This window comes from Mesoplodon mirus (assembly GCF_964341445.2).
Source record: "Mesoplodon mirus genome assembly, chromosome: 13".
NCBI classification, from domain to species: domain Eukaryota; kingdom Metazoa; phylum Chordata; class Mammalia; order Artiodactyla; family Ziphiidae; genus Mesoplodon; species Mesoplodon mirus.
The window spans coordinates 50,175,294-50,189,321 of record NC_138989.1 but is presented as its reverse complement, the minus strand read 5'-3'; the positions used below and the strand labels follow the sequence as shown (position 1 = coordinate 50,189,321).

The 14,028-nt window shown below is 42.9% G+C and overlaps 1 protein-coding gene across 2 annotated transcripts; it reads right to left on the bottom strand.

The window, feature by feature from the left end:
• Window positions 1–5,075: 5,075 nt before the first annotated feature.
• ZNF397 (zinc finger protein 397) lies at window positions 5,076–13,621 on the bottom strand. Of its 2 annotated transcripts, XM_082640973.1 has the most exons (4): window positions 13,560–13,621; window positions 11,743–12,238; window positions 11,326–11,467; window positions 5,076–8,665 (listed from the first exon to the last, which is right to left on the bottom strand). In XM_082640973.1, the coding sequence occupies exons 2-4, from the start codon at window positions 12,148–12,150 to the stop codon at window positions 7,617–7,619; spliced, it is 1,599 nt and encodes a 532-aa protein (XP_082497099.1). In that variant the 5' UTR covers window positions 12,151–12,238; window positions 13,560–13,621; the 3' UTR covers window positions 5,076–7,616. The 2 variants fall into 2 exon arrangements, with proteins under 2 accessions (XP_082497099.1, XP_082497100.1); XM_082640974.1 differs by lacking the exon at window positions 13,560–13,621 and having other exon boundaries at window positions 11,743–12,352.
• Window positions 13,622–14,028: the final 407 nt, after the last annotated feature.

The following is a 14,028-nucleotide window of genomic DNA, read 5'->3' as shown; positions in this document are numbered from 1 at the left end:
CTTCAGATTTTCCCCACTCAAAATAATTGAAGTTACCTCAGCCATCATCCAGTAGTCTCCTGTTCTGAGTTACTAGAAATCTAGAAATGAGAGGGGCGTGTCATGTGAGAGCTGAAGGTTTGGCACCAGGCCGTCACATCTGCCTCTTGTTTCCATCCACCATCTTTGACCATTTATACATAAAAAAGTGAACATAGAAGACTCCCACCTGGCCCCAGAATGAGTCAGGAACTCACAATATTCCTTTTCTTATGCTCTGCATGTCTTATTCTATTTACTTATAATCATTTGATCAACTTAGAACCTGCCAGAATCTGCAATTTACCTTTGCACCACCTACTTCTGTCCAATTCTAACCCCTAAAGCATTTCCTAATTGTATCTCCTGCTCTCCTGTTTTTGTAGAAGCACTGCTGATTCAAGACTCTTAGACATCTGTCTTTATTCTAATTACTCTTTATCTCCTCTTTTCCTTTCCCTCATTACCTAAAAGCACATCTTCTCCTCTAACCCAAGATTGTCTCCCAGCTTCCTGGTCTCTCACTGCTACTCCTGTTTATCACTACCTCCTTTAACTAATGTCTTGCCCTGTTCACCATCCCTCCTTTCCAATGCTGACTCTCATTCTAGTCTATATTACTCTCTGAGGGTGCCAACTCTCCCTACCCAAGGCCACTTTTCTAAATTCTAGGTTGGGAAGCTAGTTTTTAAGAGTTTTCCTTCTAATAGGTAAATACCTATTTCATTTGGTTTATTTTCTGTTTCTGCTACAATAAGTTCTTTTCTTCCAACATGGGGAGCAAATGACACTTGCATTTTCTATTCACATTTTTAGATGGCAAGCTGGTGGCTGACAAACTGTTGACAGCAAAGCAAGAAATTATTGAATGTGTGGCATCAGCAGCCATGATATCCTCAAGACGACTCCCTGGGGAAACTCCTTCAGGACAGGTAGTTGAAGAAGCTTTGGGAGGTCTGGACAATTTTGAGAAGCCAAAAGGAAGTGCTTCAGGGGACAAAATGAGTCAGCTCCCTTCCCAGGAAAGACATTTTAGCCTGGCAAGCTTCAACAAGGAAATCTCCACAGAAGAGAGTGTCCTGGAATGTAATGAAGGTGAAGGAAGTCTCAGTCTGAACTCAAATGTTATAACACAACCGAGAATTCACGCTGGGGGAAAGCTCTATGAGTGCTTCGACTGTGGGAAAGCCTTTTGCCAGAGCTCAAAGCTGATTAGACATCAGAGAACTCATACTGGAGAGAGACCTTATGCATGTAAAGAATGTGGCAAAGCCTTCAGTCTGAGCTCAGACCTTGTTAGACATCAGAGAATTCATAGTGGTGAAAAACCCTACAAATGTTGTGAATGTGGAAAAGCTTTCAGGGGCAGCTCAGAGCTCATCCGGCATCGGAGAATTCACACTGGAGAGAAACCTTATGAATGTGGTGAATGTGGGAGAGCTTTCAGCCGGAGCTCAGCCCTTATTCAGCATAAGAAAATTCACACTGGAGACAAAGGCTATGAATGTATTGAATGTGGTAAGGCTTTTGGTAGAAGCTCTATCCTTACTGAACATCAAAGAATTCACACTGGAGAGAAACCTTATGAATGTAATGAATGTGGAAAATCCTTCAATCAGAGCTCAGCCCTCACCCAGCACCAGAGAATCCACACTGGAGAAAAGCCTTATGAATGTAGTGAATGTAAGAAAACATTTAGGCATAGATCAGGCCTTATGCAGCATCAGAGAACTCACACCAGAGTTTAACTCTTTGGGTAAGAGTTGTACAACTATGAAATACTAGGAATTCACTTTGGAGGTGAATAATGGGATATGTATATATGATATATATGTGGTATAATGGGATATATGATATATATGAGATATATATATATCATATATATATGGTTCCGTTGAAATGCATGTATGGCAGGGGAGTACCTAGCCTGGTCCATGAGTCACTAAAGGCTTCCTGGATGTGACGAAATCTCAGTTGAGACATAAAAGGTGGGTAGAAGTTAGCCAGACCAAGGCAAGAAGGAAGAGAAGAATGTTACAGGCAGAGGTTATAGCACATGCAATGGCATGAACAGAGGATCTGGAGACATCCCTTCCTCTGAACTCCTCTCTCTGGCAGGACTTTTTTCTTGGGGCCCCTGGTTCAGAAGCCAGGACAGGTGTTTGTTCCTCTCTTCCTATTTAGTCACTGAGTTGGGTGGCCTATCCCAGTTCTCTTGAAGTACTTAGGAGAATTAGTGTGATGGAAGACTTTGCTGCGTTGTATGGAAAAAGGCATGTTTGTACACCAAGGAAAGAATACATATTGGAGGCTAGAGGGACAGTGGGGACTGGAGTGTTTGTGTCCCATGACCCTGGGGCCCAGGAAATGGGAAGCTGACAGGAACACGGGAATGGGAGGTCTGCCTTCCTCATTCCCTGTTCCCTCCCCTCATCACCAGACTCACAGATGCTAAGCTACTTGAGGGCAATGAATATTTGTTGAATATTCCTCAAAACTCTACTTCTCCAATTTTTATTTTGGCAGTTTTAATTAACTCGCAATTGCTGAGGGCAGTTAATACCTAAGAGAAAGTTTGAGTCCTCTTCTAAGATGTCCTGATTTCCCTTCCTGATACTGTCACTTCTGAAGAAGATGTGATAATCAAAGCTGTTGTGGGTAATAGGAGAGGTGAAATTAGGGAGACAGCTTTTGTGTCCAGAGGTTGTAGGATTATTAGTGAGGCCAGTCAGAAATCTAAAAAGATTGTTCAAATGGATAGAGAGTTGCCTTTTCCTATGGGTGACAATCAAATGATTTCATGTTTTTTTTGTTTTTTTTGTTTTTTTTTTGCGGTACGCAGGCCTCTCACCATTGTGGCCTCTCCCGTTGCGGAGCACAGGCTCCAGATGCGCAGGCTCAGCGGCCATGGCTCACAGGCCCAGCCTCTCCGTGGCATGTGGGATCCTCCCGGACTGGGGCACGAACCCGTGTCCCCTGCATCAGCAGGCGGACTCTCAACCACTGTGCCACCAGGGAACCCGGTTTCATGTTTTTAATACCATTTAATATTTTTTTTACTGATTGTGAACTAATTGTAAATGTTGATAGTACAGAAAATGAGAAAGTATAAATCACCCACGATCCCACCATCCATAGAAACTTTGTTAACATTTTGGAGTACTTCTAGTAGATTTTTTTTACCCCCCCAACCTTAATATATGTGTACTTTTTTGGTGAAAATCTTGTTTGGTAAATCATTTTTAGTAACTGATTTTAACACTTACACTTTTGATTATATACTTCAACTGTTTATTTAAAAAAAAGTTTGAAGTATAGTTGATCTACAATGTGGCGTTAATTTCTGCTGTACAGCAAAGTGTTTCAGTTATACATATATATATATATATATATATATATATACACATTCTTTTTAAATATTCTTTTCCATTATGATTTATCTCAGGATATTGAATATTGTTCCCTGTGCTATACAGTAGGACCTCATTGTTTATACTTTAACTATTTAGTATTAGAATGTAATGCAAGATGTCTTGTAATAAAATTTGAGTTTTAAGTTTTGCTTTGAAATTAATCATTCAGTAATAGGGAGCACCGTAACACGAATGGAAATGTGCTGGGAGAATGGGGGAAGGAGTTGTGGGAAGATGGCAGGGAATTGGTGGTCTTAGCTTTGATTCCTGGGCCAAAACATGTCTGGAAATGATACCTAGTCCCTGGGGCTGCAGTTCACCAGGTGAAGTCACAAAATTGAGGGGACATCTGGAGCTGCACTGTGGTTGAAAGAACATGGGAATGAGAGCAAGTAGCCTCTACAAACAGACGCATCGTCCACAAGAATCAGGACGCTTCCCCACCTTGGGAGCAAGAGCCTGGGAGAATGCCACAGCTTCCCCCTCCCCTCTCAGAAGGTCCTTAATAGACACACATGTGCAGGAACACCCCATGACCCTTTAGACCTATCATCATTTGTGCCTGCCAACAAGAGAGCTGTGAACGATAAAGTTACTGAGCAGCAACATCTGGTTTTGGGCCATCAGAGAGCAGCGGGTAGATCTGCCTACCCCGCTCACCCTTCCTCTTGACTTTGCAGAAATGCTCTTCAGGTCAGTTCCTTCTGCATGGAAATGATTGGCAATCCTCCTTGCTCTGAGGATTCACTTTACAGGGCAAAAGAAGCAAAGTTGTTCACAGGGGGGCTTGGAGAGACCAAGGTCAGACTTGTTTAAATCTCTAATCCTCTCATCTGGACAGTGTTAACTGCAGCCTGTGGAAGTGAGGAGGGAGGAGTGGAGAGGTAGGAAACTGGTATTAAGCACTTTGCCTAAATTCCACATCTTTTAAAATCCACATCTTTTAAAATCTGCGCAGGACCCATTTAAGGTGAACAGTGGACTGCCTCTACACCAAGAGAAATGAGGGTTCTGAGCAGAAAGGAAACGGATGGATTACTTTTCCTCAGGCAACTCTGGTGAAGGAAAAAACAATTACCTTTGACATTCACCTACTTGGTGCCCCCTCTGTTTCATATAGACTGTTGAAGCTTTAACTGTAAGAGATCACCTACTTCAGCTCTTTTAAACTGAGGGTCCAGAGTTGTCAGGTGACTTGCTTATGGCTGCAGAATTCACGGAGAAACACTAATGAGAACAGAAGTCTTCACTTCAAGGCTACTGCTTTTCTCAACTATAATCACTTTCATGCAAATAACTTATATTTGCACAGAGATTTATAATTTGCACTTTTTTGTACACTAGTCAGATGAGTACATCTGCCATTGTCATTTACCAGTTAGGAAGTCACAGATCAGTTAACGAGTTAGCTAACTGCCTAGGACTTGGAAGGCACAAAGATGCCATAGAAAGCACATGCTTTTCTTGATAATTTCTCAGCTATCCTGGGCTTCCATTCCCTTTTAAACCTTTTTTTCTCTAACTTTAGAAATTTTAGGTATTTATTGTAGAAAAAATTGGAAGACACAAACACAAGAAAAAATTAAATCTCCTATAATCTTATTACTTAGATATAACCAGTATAGCACTGAGATTATATATATTTCCAATATTTTTAATGCATAAATATATTTTTACACAAATAGTATTGTACATATCATCTTATATTTTTACTTAAGATATGAACGCTTTCTTATTTAATATTAACATCACTTTTTAACAGCTTTTAAGACTTTGTATACATTCACGATGGTTTCTGAAGCATACATTTCTAGGTAGAATTTTAAAGTCAAAAGGCAATGCTTAAGGCTTCTGGTATTGATTGCCACAGACAGCATTTATTCACATCTCACCAGCAGCATTAGAGTCCCAATTTCCCTGAATCTTTGTTAGTTTTATGAGGGAAAAAAAGTGCCATCTCAACTCTTGCTTTAATATATATTTTTAATTCTAGCAAGGCTAATATTTACTGTCCATTGGCATTTATTCTTTTGTGATTTGCCTATTTAAGTACTACTTTTTTCTATTGGGACTTTTTCATGGGGAGATAGTACAGAGAACTGGCTCCCCAGACGCGTTCTGGATTCCTACTGCCTGGGTTTAAAGTCTGACCTCACCACTTTGTAGCTACATGACCTTGAGTAAGCCATAACCTCAAGCCTTCATTTCTTCATCTGCAAAATATGGGCTGAGAATACATATATACAAAGCCCTTTGCAAGTACCTATTATGTTTCTTACCAATGTATGTAAGAACCCTCTATATAAAGAATACTTGCCTTTTGTAATATATGTTGTATCAATTCCTACTTAACATTTGTTCTGCCCTTTTCAGTTTGATTGGATCTTCCTCTGTGGAAGAGGAATATGAGTTGAATAGCTTTACCATGCTATTTTGTTATTTAACCTAGCCCTTTCTTTTCTCACATTCTCTCTCCAAGCATGGGCATCTAGTCCTCCTGCCATTCTTACTGGTTAGTACATGCTCATGCCCCAATAGAAGTATTACTTCTCTATTTATCCTCATGAAAACTTCCTATGTACAGGACTCGAGATTCCCAAAGGTTTGAATTTTTGGTAAGGTGTGTTGTAACTCTGACCTATTAGGTATTTTAAATAACATGTCTTTCTGTTGCTGACTAACCTATACACTTTTCTGCACTGCACTGAGAAGCACCAGTCTAGGGATCCTTTTCCTGCTGGGTCCCTCAGAAGAGGGCAGTTTCTCTGGATGGACCGTGACTGTTACTGTTATTTCCCTTTAGCATGGTCTTTAACAAAATTCACAACTGTGAAATACTGCTGATATGACAAAACTGAACACGTGAGGTGCCTGGAGAGTAACAGACCCAGCAATAGAGGAAGTTTTTAGTGCCTGAGCCTAGGTGTGCGCACTAGGAACTGTGGGAGTACAGACCCAGAAACAAATGATATGGCAGCCGTAGTGGCTTCCGACCCAGAGCCTGGGGAGTTAGGAGGAAGCCAACAGAAGCGCTGGTCACGTCTTAAGAACCAAAGGAGTCCTTATGTCTGCGAGGGTGGGATTTGGAACTGTAAGACTTTTAACTTCTAGACTGGGCTCTTTCTGGCCCCCTGCCCTCACCCACATGGAAGGCCTAGCCTCCAGGTTGGACAAGGAAACTACGTTTTAACCCTTGCCCTGGGGTCATACAAACCAAGACAAAGCTCCTCACCACCCCATGCTCCAAGGACTCCAGGTTTTGTCTATTAACAAATTTCTCCACTGGCTCATGTTTCACTATAGGCACTGTAGTAAACAGAGATTCTGGCCACATGCATGCTTTTCCTACAGACAGGAATCCACTTCAAAAGGAACTCAAAAGGAAGACTCCAGGCAAAATGGCCTTTTCCTTTCCTCAGAGTGCCAGACTTTCTTCCTGGCCGTCCTACCTTCCTGGCCACTCATCCTTCAGTTAATTTTTCTCAGAAGCCTTCCCTGATCCAGGGTTGGGCCAGGTACTCCTTAACATCACACAGCACTGATCGTACCACAGTGTCACTGACTGTTTGTGTCGTCCGTGAAACTGAAGGTATGGTCTTATTTTCCACTGTATCCCTAGTGCCTGGCACAAAGCAGCCACTCAAAAAATAACTGGTGGAAACTTAATTTGTATTTCCTTTTCACTATTTCACTTCTGGTCTGCTCTGGGCTCAATAAGTCATCGATGAAACTGTTTCCCCATATCTTGTTGCCCTTCCACTGTTCTTAACTGGTCAGTAAAATTTTTGCATTCCTGAGACAAAATGTCCCTCATACTCTCCACACCATCCTCCAAATCTGACCCACTGACAACTAGATGCAGTGACAGAGCTGCTGTGCCCTTTGTGACATTCTCATGGAAAATGATGTTTCAATGTTATAGTCCTATCTTTCGCAGTTCCTGAGTATTCTTACTGGTAAGAGAAAGGTGGAAGCAATGATTCTTCTGTCTGCTTTTCTAATTAGTGACAGGAAAAGCTTTCAGGGGACAATGTGCATGAGCACTGGCAAGTGCTGTATAAAGTCAGATTGATTCGAGACCTAGTGCTGTACAACCACCTCCATGGAGTCTTACTCCAAAGTAAATTAAACCCTTTTGACGAACAAAGATAGAAGCCTGACTGAAGTATTTACAGTATTCATAAGTCACTTTACAGTGTGGACTCTCTGATGGCGCATGAGGACTGATCTGTGCCTGAAAGCCTTCCCACACTCACTACATATGTAAGCCTCATCCCCAGAGTGGATCCTCTGATGTTGAACAAGGGCTGAGCTCCTTTTGAAGGCTTTGCCGCACTCATTACACTGATAAGGTTCCTCTCCACTGTGAATTCTCTGGTGTCTGATGAGGTTTGAGCTCAGACTGAAGGCTTTTCCACACTCACTACATTCATAGGGTTTCTCTCCACTATGTATTCTCTGATGGGTTATCAGCTCTGAGCTCTGCCTGAAAGCTTTTCCACACTCATTACATTCATAAGGTCTTTCTCCTGTATGAATTCGCTGGTGTCTAATAAGCTTTGAGCTTTGGCTAAAGGTCTTCCCACACTCATTACACTCGTAGGGTTTCTCACCAGTGTGAATTCTTTGATGGATAATGAGATATGAACTTTGACTGAATGCTTTGCCACATTCATTACATTTACAAGCTTTCTCACCAGTATGGATTTTCCGATGTCTAATGAGGGCTGAGCTCTGGTTGAAGGCCTTCCCACATTCACTACATTCATATGCTTTCTCACCGCTATGAATTCTCTGATGAATAATAAGATAGGACCTCAAACTAAAGGCCTTCCCACACTGGCTACATTTGTATGGCTTTTCTCCAGTATGGATTCTCTGATGTTGTGTTAGAGCAGAATGCTGTTTGAAGCTGTGCCCGCATACATCACACCTGTAAGGTCTCTCTTCTGTAGGAACTTTCTGATACGTTATAGAGTTTGTATTTAGAATCAAGCTTCTCTGGGGCTCAGGATGGTCTCTGTTTCCTAGAGATTTGTGTGTGAAGATTACTTGACTAAAACTGCCCCCTTGGGAAGGGGATCTTCTTAATTTCTCCCCTGTAGCACTTCCTTGCTGCCACTCTGAACTGCTTTCATGTTCACTAATTCCTCCAAATGAAGGCTCCTGGGGAAGTCTTTGCGATTTCTCTCCTGAAATGTCCTTCTTTGTTGCTGATCCATTATTCTCACAATCTGAAATGATAACAGCAAAAAAACAACTTTTTATTTCTCCACTTTCAATACTCCCTTTCTATGTGAGAGAAAATAGATTCTTCTACTTACAAAGATAAAGCCATCTGCATGTATCTTTTCTTTAACTGGTCAAAATAGGGTCCCTCCTCCTTTCTAATACTAAGGCCTACATCTACAGTTTGAAATTTATCCTTTCCTGCTTCCTCTGAGACTTCAGTTGATCAGTTACCCACTATTCCTTTCCTATTGTTTTCAATCTCTTTCTCTGCTGACTCCTGTTCGTCAGCATTTAAATAAATTCAAGTCTCTCATCTTTTTAAATCAAGCTCCTTGCCTACACATCTCCCTCATGCAACCTCACTCCCACTGAGAATAAAGCTTCTTCGAACGGTTGTCTGTACTCGTTCCCATTCTGTAATCTGGTTTCTGCCATACCTGTGCACCTCCCACCCCCCCAACTACTGCCATCAAAATCAACTTCATAGCTGCTAAATCCAATGGCTTCTTTCTGGATCTTACTTAGTTGGCCTCTCTGTAGCACTGACACTGGGGACCACATCTTCCTTCCAGAGCCATTCTCTTCCAAATACATTAGCCTGATTTCCGTGGCTGTTCCTTCTTAGATTCAAGATCAATCACTCGAACACGAGTTCCTCAGGGTTCTGTTCTGAGCTCTCATATATCCTCACTCCACCAACTCTCTATGTCCTAAGCTTCAATCACTACTTATGTTATAAGCTAATATCTCCCCAGATCCCCAATTCTATCCCAGTTCTATGAAGCTCTAGACCCTCGTATCCAATGCTAATTGGCCATATTACTTGTAAATATTTGACAAGCACCAAAATGTCCCAAACTAAACACATCATCATATGTATTTTTTCCCCTTATGTTTTCCCACTTATATGAATAGCACCGCCATTAACCAAGTTGTTCAAGACCGAAACCTGAGTACCACCCTCAACTCCTCTCCCACATGCTCCACGTTTAACAATGACCAGCTACTGCAATTCAAGTTAAATGCAGAAGAACAAGAGTCAGCCGTGATCTTTCCCACCTCTCACCACAATACATCTTGATTTATTCACTGTGGCCACTTGGATTACAACTGTCTCTAACCAGACTCTACTCTTGCCTTCCTCAAATCCATTTCTGCTCTGCAACTGAGTCCTAAAACACAAATCTGATCATGTCACTCACTCGTCTAAAACCCTTCAACTCTTCCCCACCGTACTGTACAAACGAATGAGGATGACAGACACATTTTCACAACCTGTGTCCCGGTTTCGTCTCTAGTTTCCCTCTAACCAGCTCTCCCCTAGGAGTTCTCTCTTCAAGTTAAATTGAATTACCTGCAATTCCCGGAATGGACTGTATTCTCTCACCTTCAGGATTTTGTGGACTTTGCTCGTGTGATACTGTAATGTGGGAAATATAGATTTGGCCTCATCCCCAGTTCCTGGCACAGAACTTTTAAAACCCCTGAAAATTTCCTCTGTGGTAGAGATGAGGAGGTGCCGGAGGTTATGCTAATGAGTTGACTCTTGGAGGGCAAGGGGGCTGGTTGATTAGAGTGTTAGAACTTTTGGACCCATCCTCTGACCTCTAGGGAGAGGGGCTGGTGATTGAGTTAATCACCAATGGCCAATGATTTAATTAACAAAACCTCCATAAAAAGCTTAAACAAAGGGGTTCAGAGAGCTTCAGGGATGGTGAATGCACCCAGGAGAGTGGTGAACCCCAAACTCCAGAGATACAGAAGCTCCTGTGCTCAGGACCCTTCTGGACCTTGTGCTATGGACCTCTTCATCTGGCTGTTCATTTCTGTCCTTTATGATGAACAGGTAATGGTAAGTAAGGTGTTTCCCTGAGTTCTGTGAGCCATTATAGCAAATTATGAAACCTGAGGAGGGGGTTGTGGAACCACCAATTTGCAGCCAAATCGGACAGAAGTGTGGATAATCTGGGGACTCATTACATGCAACTGGCATCTGATGTGGGAGGCAGTCTCTTGGGACTGAAACCTTAACCTGTGGGGTCTGCACTGGTTCTGGGTAATGTCAGAATTGCTTAATGGGAGGGAAAACCCCACATATGCAGCGTCAGAAATGTTGTGAGCAGGGAAAGAGTTTTTCCCTTTAGCTCGGGAATCTCCTCCTCCCACCTATTTACCTGGCTTTCTTCTACTCAGAGTTCGAGTCCTAGCTTAGATGTCTCTCCCTCCAGGAAGTACTCCTTGGACCTCTAAGGTTGAGTTAGGTGGGTGCCTTTATATGTGCCCCCATAGTACATTAATTATTCTGTAATTTACTACCCTCTACTGTATTATAATTGCCTTTTTGCTTGTCCACCACCCCATCTAGGCTTGAAAATTCTTTCAGGATAGAGACCCAGTGCCTACCACAATACAGACGTGTATTAGCACCTTATTAAGTCATGAAATGAAGGAATAAGTGGATAAATGATGGGGAAACTGACACAAGGAGGGCTGACTGCAATTCATCAGGATTGCTGAATACAAAGGTGCTCAAGAGTGAGCACCTCCACTCTAGAATAATAAACGTGAGGCTCACATGGGGCATGCTGTAAAATATTGTTAATTCTCTACCCTCAAGACCAGAGGCCTGATAACAGTTCCCAAATGAGTTTCTATTTCTTACCGCTTCTGGGGGAAAGGCAAGGTTCCCAGGGTTTCAGCTGTGTCTTTAGAGGCTGGAGTTCGATGTTCGTTAACTCCTTGGATGCTCCAAGACATGTCAAATCCGTCCATGGCACTGCTGGTCCCTGTGGACTAGCTGGGACCTGAAATCAGTAAAATTTGTGAGAAAATTTCTTTGTGAGAAAATCCCTAGGGAAAATGCTTAGTAAAAGTCTCCAAGAGGTCACCGAACACATCTCCAAGGATGACGGATAGGAACAAAAGAACTGTTTAAGGACAGAGACAGGTATGGCCCTGGTAGTCACTTCAGTGTTATGGTTCAGTAGAGACAAATTCTCACCCCATTCTTATAATACCGCCACATGCTCCAGGAAGTAGATTCCTTTTCCCAAAACATATCACATCTCCCTGTTCTCACCTGCTGCCCTGGATCATCAAATTCCCTCTCCAAATCCTCCAACAGAGTCACAGCTTCCTCGCCACTTTTTGGACTGTGTTGCTGAACCCAGATCTGCAGCTCCTCTGGCAGGATGCTCAGGAACTGCTCCAGCACCAGCAGCTCCAGGATCTGCTCCTTGCTGTGCACCTCTGGCCTCAGCCACTGACAGCAAAGCTCCTGGAGTCGGCCCAGAGCCTCCCGGGGCCCAGGTGTCTCCTGGTAGCAAAACTTTCTGAACTGCTGGCGAAACAATTCCTGGCAGGATCGGGTACTCCCATTCTGCTTAAGTTTCTGACCCCAAGAAAGGCTTTCTTCTACTTTCACTAGTATTAGCTCTTGTTCCTGAGAATTCTGAGGTATTGGGGTTGAAACTGCTCTGGATTCCATACCCGTTCTGGGCTGAAACAGCTTAGCAAAAAGCTCACTACAACTGGGTCCTCTACTTCAGAGTTTCTTTTGAGTAATCTCTTCTTTCCTGAAGGATATAAAAGCACTGTTAACTTACAGCAATGAAAAAAACCTCTAAGAGCTTACAATAATAAAGATCAGTCATCGCTCTAAGAACTTAAAATAACAAAGGTCAGTCATCGAAGTAATATATGGAAAGGGATCAGGTTTGAGACTGTAACTAAGTAATAATCAAATGACAAAACTAACAATCACTCACCTCATTCAACGTCTCTCATTTTGTAGAATTCCTATCACATTTATGCTATGAGAAATTATTTTAGAGGCAGAAGAATGCAATATTAACATGAATCACATATTGAGGAATTTCCTTTTCAATTCTCTTTCAATCCTGTTTGCATCAAGGAGAATAGTCTGTCTTTAACATCTTCTGAAGATGTTACTTACAGAATTCCCTTTTAAATAAACTATAGGCCTCAGACTTCCATGGGTAACAGTATCTAGCTCGGATTTGATACGCTGATTTTTAAACATTTATTTTTAGTTATCTTTAACCTATGGCACATAATGGTGCTTTTCATTTAGGCAGTAATAAAACATTTTTAAAAGTCCATATTAAACATGAGTTGATTTAAATAAAAACATTGTTGGACGTTTGCCATTTGATTAAATTTAGTATTTAATGCGCTTCTTCAACAAACATTGAGGCACTTATTATGGGCTCTGTCCCGAGCCAGGTATTAAGATACAAAAGTTTTTGCTCGTGAATAAATGAGTCTACCTAGGAATTAACCAAGAGGTATTTGTTAAATGCTTACCATGTGTGCAAATGTCAGATATTATAGAGACACAAAAGCAAAAACGTTAATCTCAACTCTCAAAAAGCTTAGAAGATAGGGGAGTAAACATTTTAAAAAGTGAAATATGGCAACAAATAATTGTTTTTAATTTTGTAATATACAGACCGATCATGATCTGATCTTTGGATGGGAGAATATTGATAGAACGGTGTACCCCTGAATTAGCAAGACAGATCAGTACATTTGAACACTAACACTACAGTTAACTTTAGAGAAAAGAATATTTAGCCTACAAATCCGTGGTTTATTAACCAGCCCTGCCGCACTAGCCTTTCTATTTTTATATCCCGGTTAAATCGCAGCACCTGCGAAATCACGGCGGTGGGGGAATAACTGCCCTTTCCACTGGAAAGCAGGGGCAGTGCTGGTCTCCTCTGCGTCCCCAGGACGCTCGGAGACGCCGCCCGGACAAGGTGCCGAGACCCGGAGATGGGCAGGCCGAGAAGCGGGGCTCCTCCACCCAGCGTCCACCGCCCCGGCCGCGCGCCCTCCCCGCCCCCGCTCCGTCTCAGGCCCAGTGTCCCTCACCGCGAAGCTCAGGAGCCGCCAGGGCACGAGCCGCGAACCTACAGCCGCGAGCCACAAAGACCGGAAGTGCGCGCTCGCGGCCTTCCGCTCGCGCGCCCTCCCGAACCTCCATCCGCCCCGCCCCGTGCTCACAGTCAGCCAATCAGCGCGTGGCTCCGGCCCTCCCACCGCCTTCCCGGGGTGGCTGCGGGCCCCGCGGAGCGTCGACGCCACGGCGAGGATTCTCTAGAGGCGGGGATCTTAGGGGGACGTCGCTCTCCCCTAGGGCACTGCTCCACGCCTCGGCCACCTACTACCCTGGCTTTCTTCCTCCTGACTTTGTGTCTTGTCATTCCCGAGTCATCTTACCTCCAGTTTTCCAGAAAGTAATTTGGATTTTCCTGTAATTCCTGTGCATTTCCCGTACTGCCGACAGAAGTAAACCTGTGGATGAACGGGCTGAACAAAAAGTAACAACCATTTATATTCC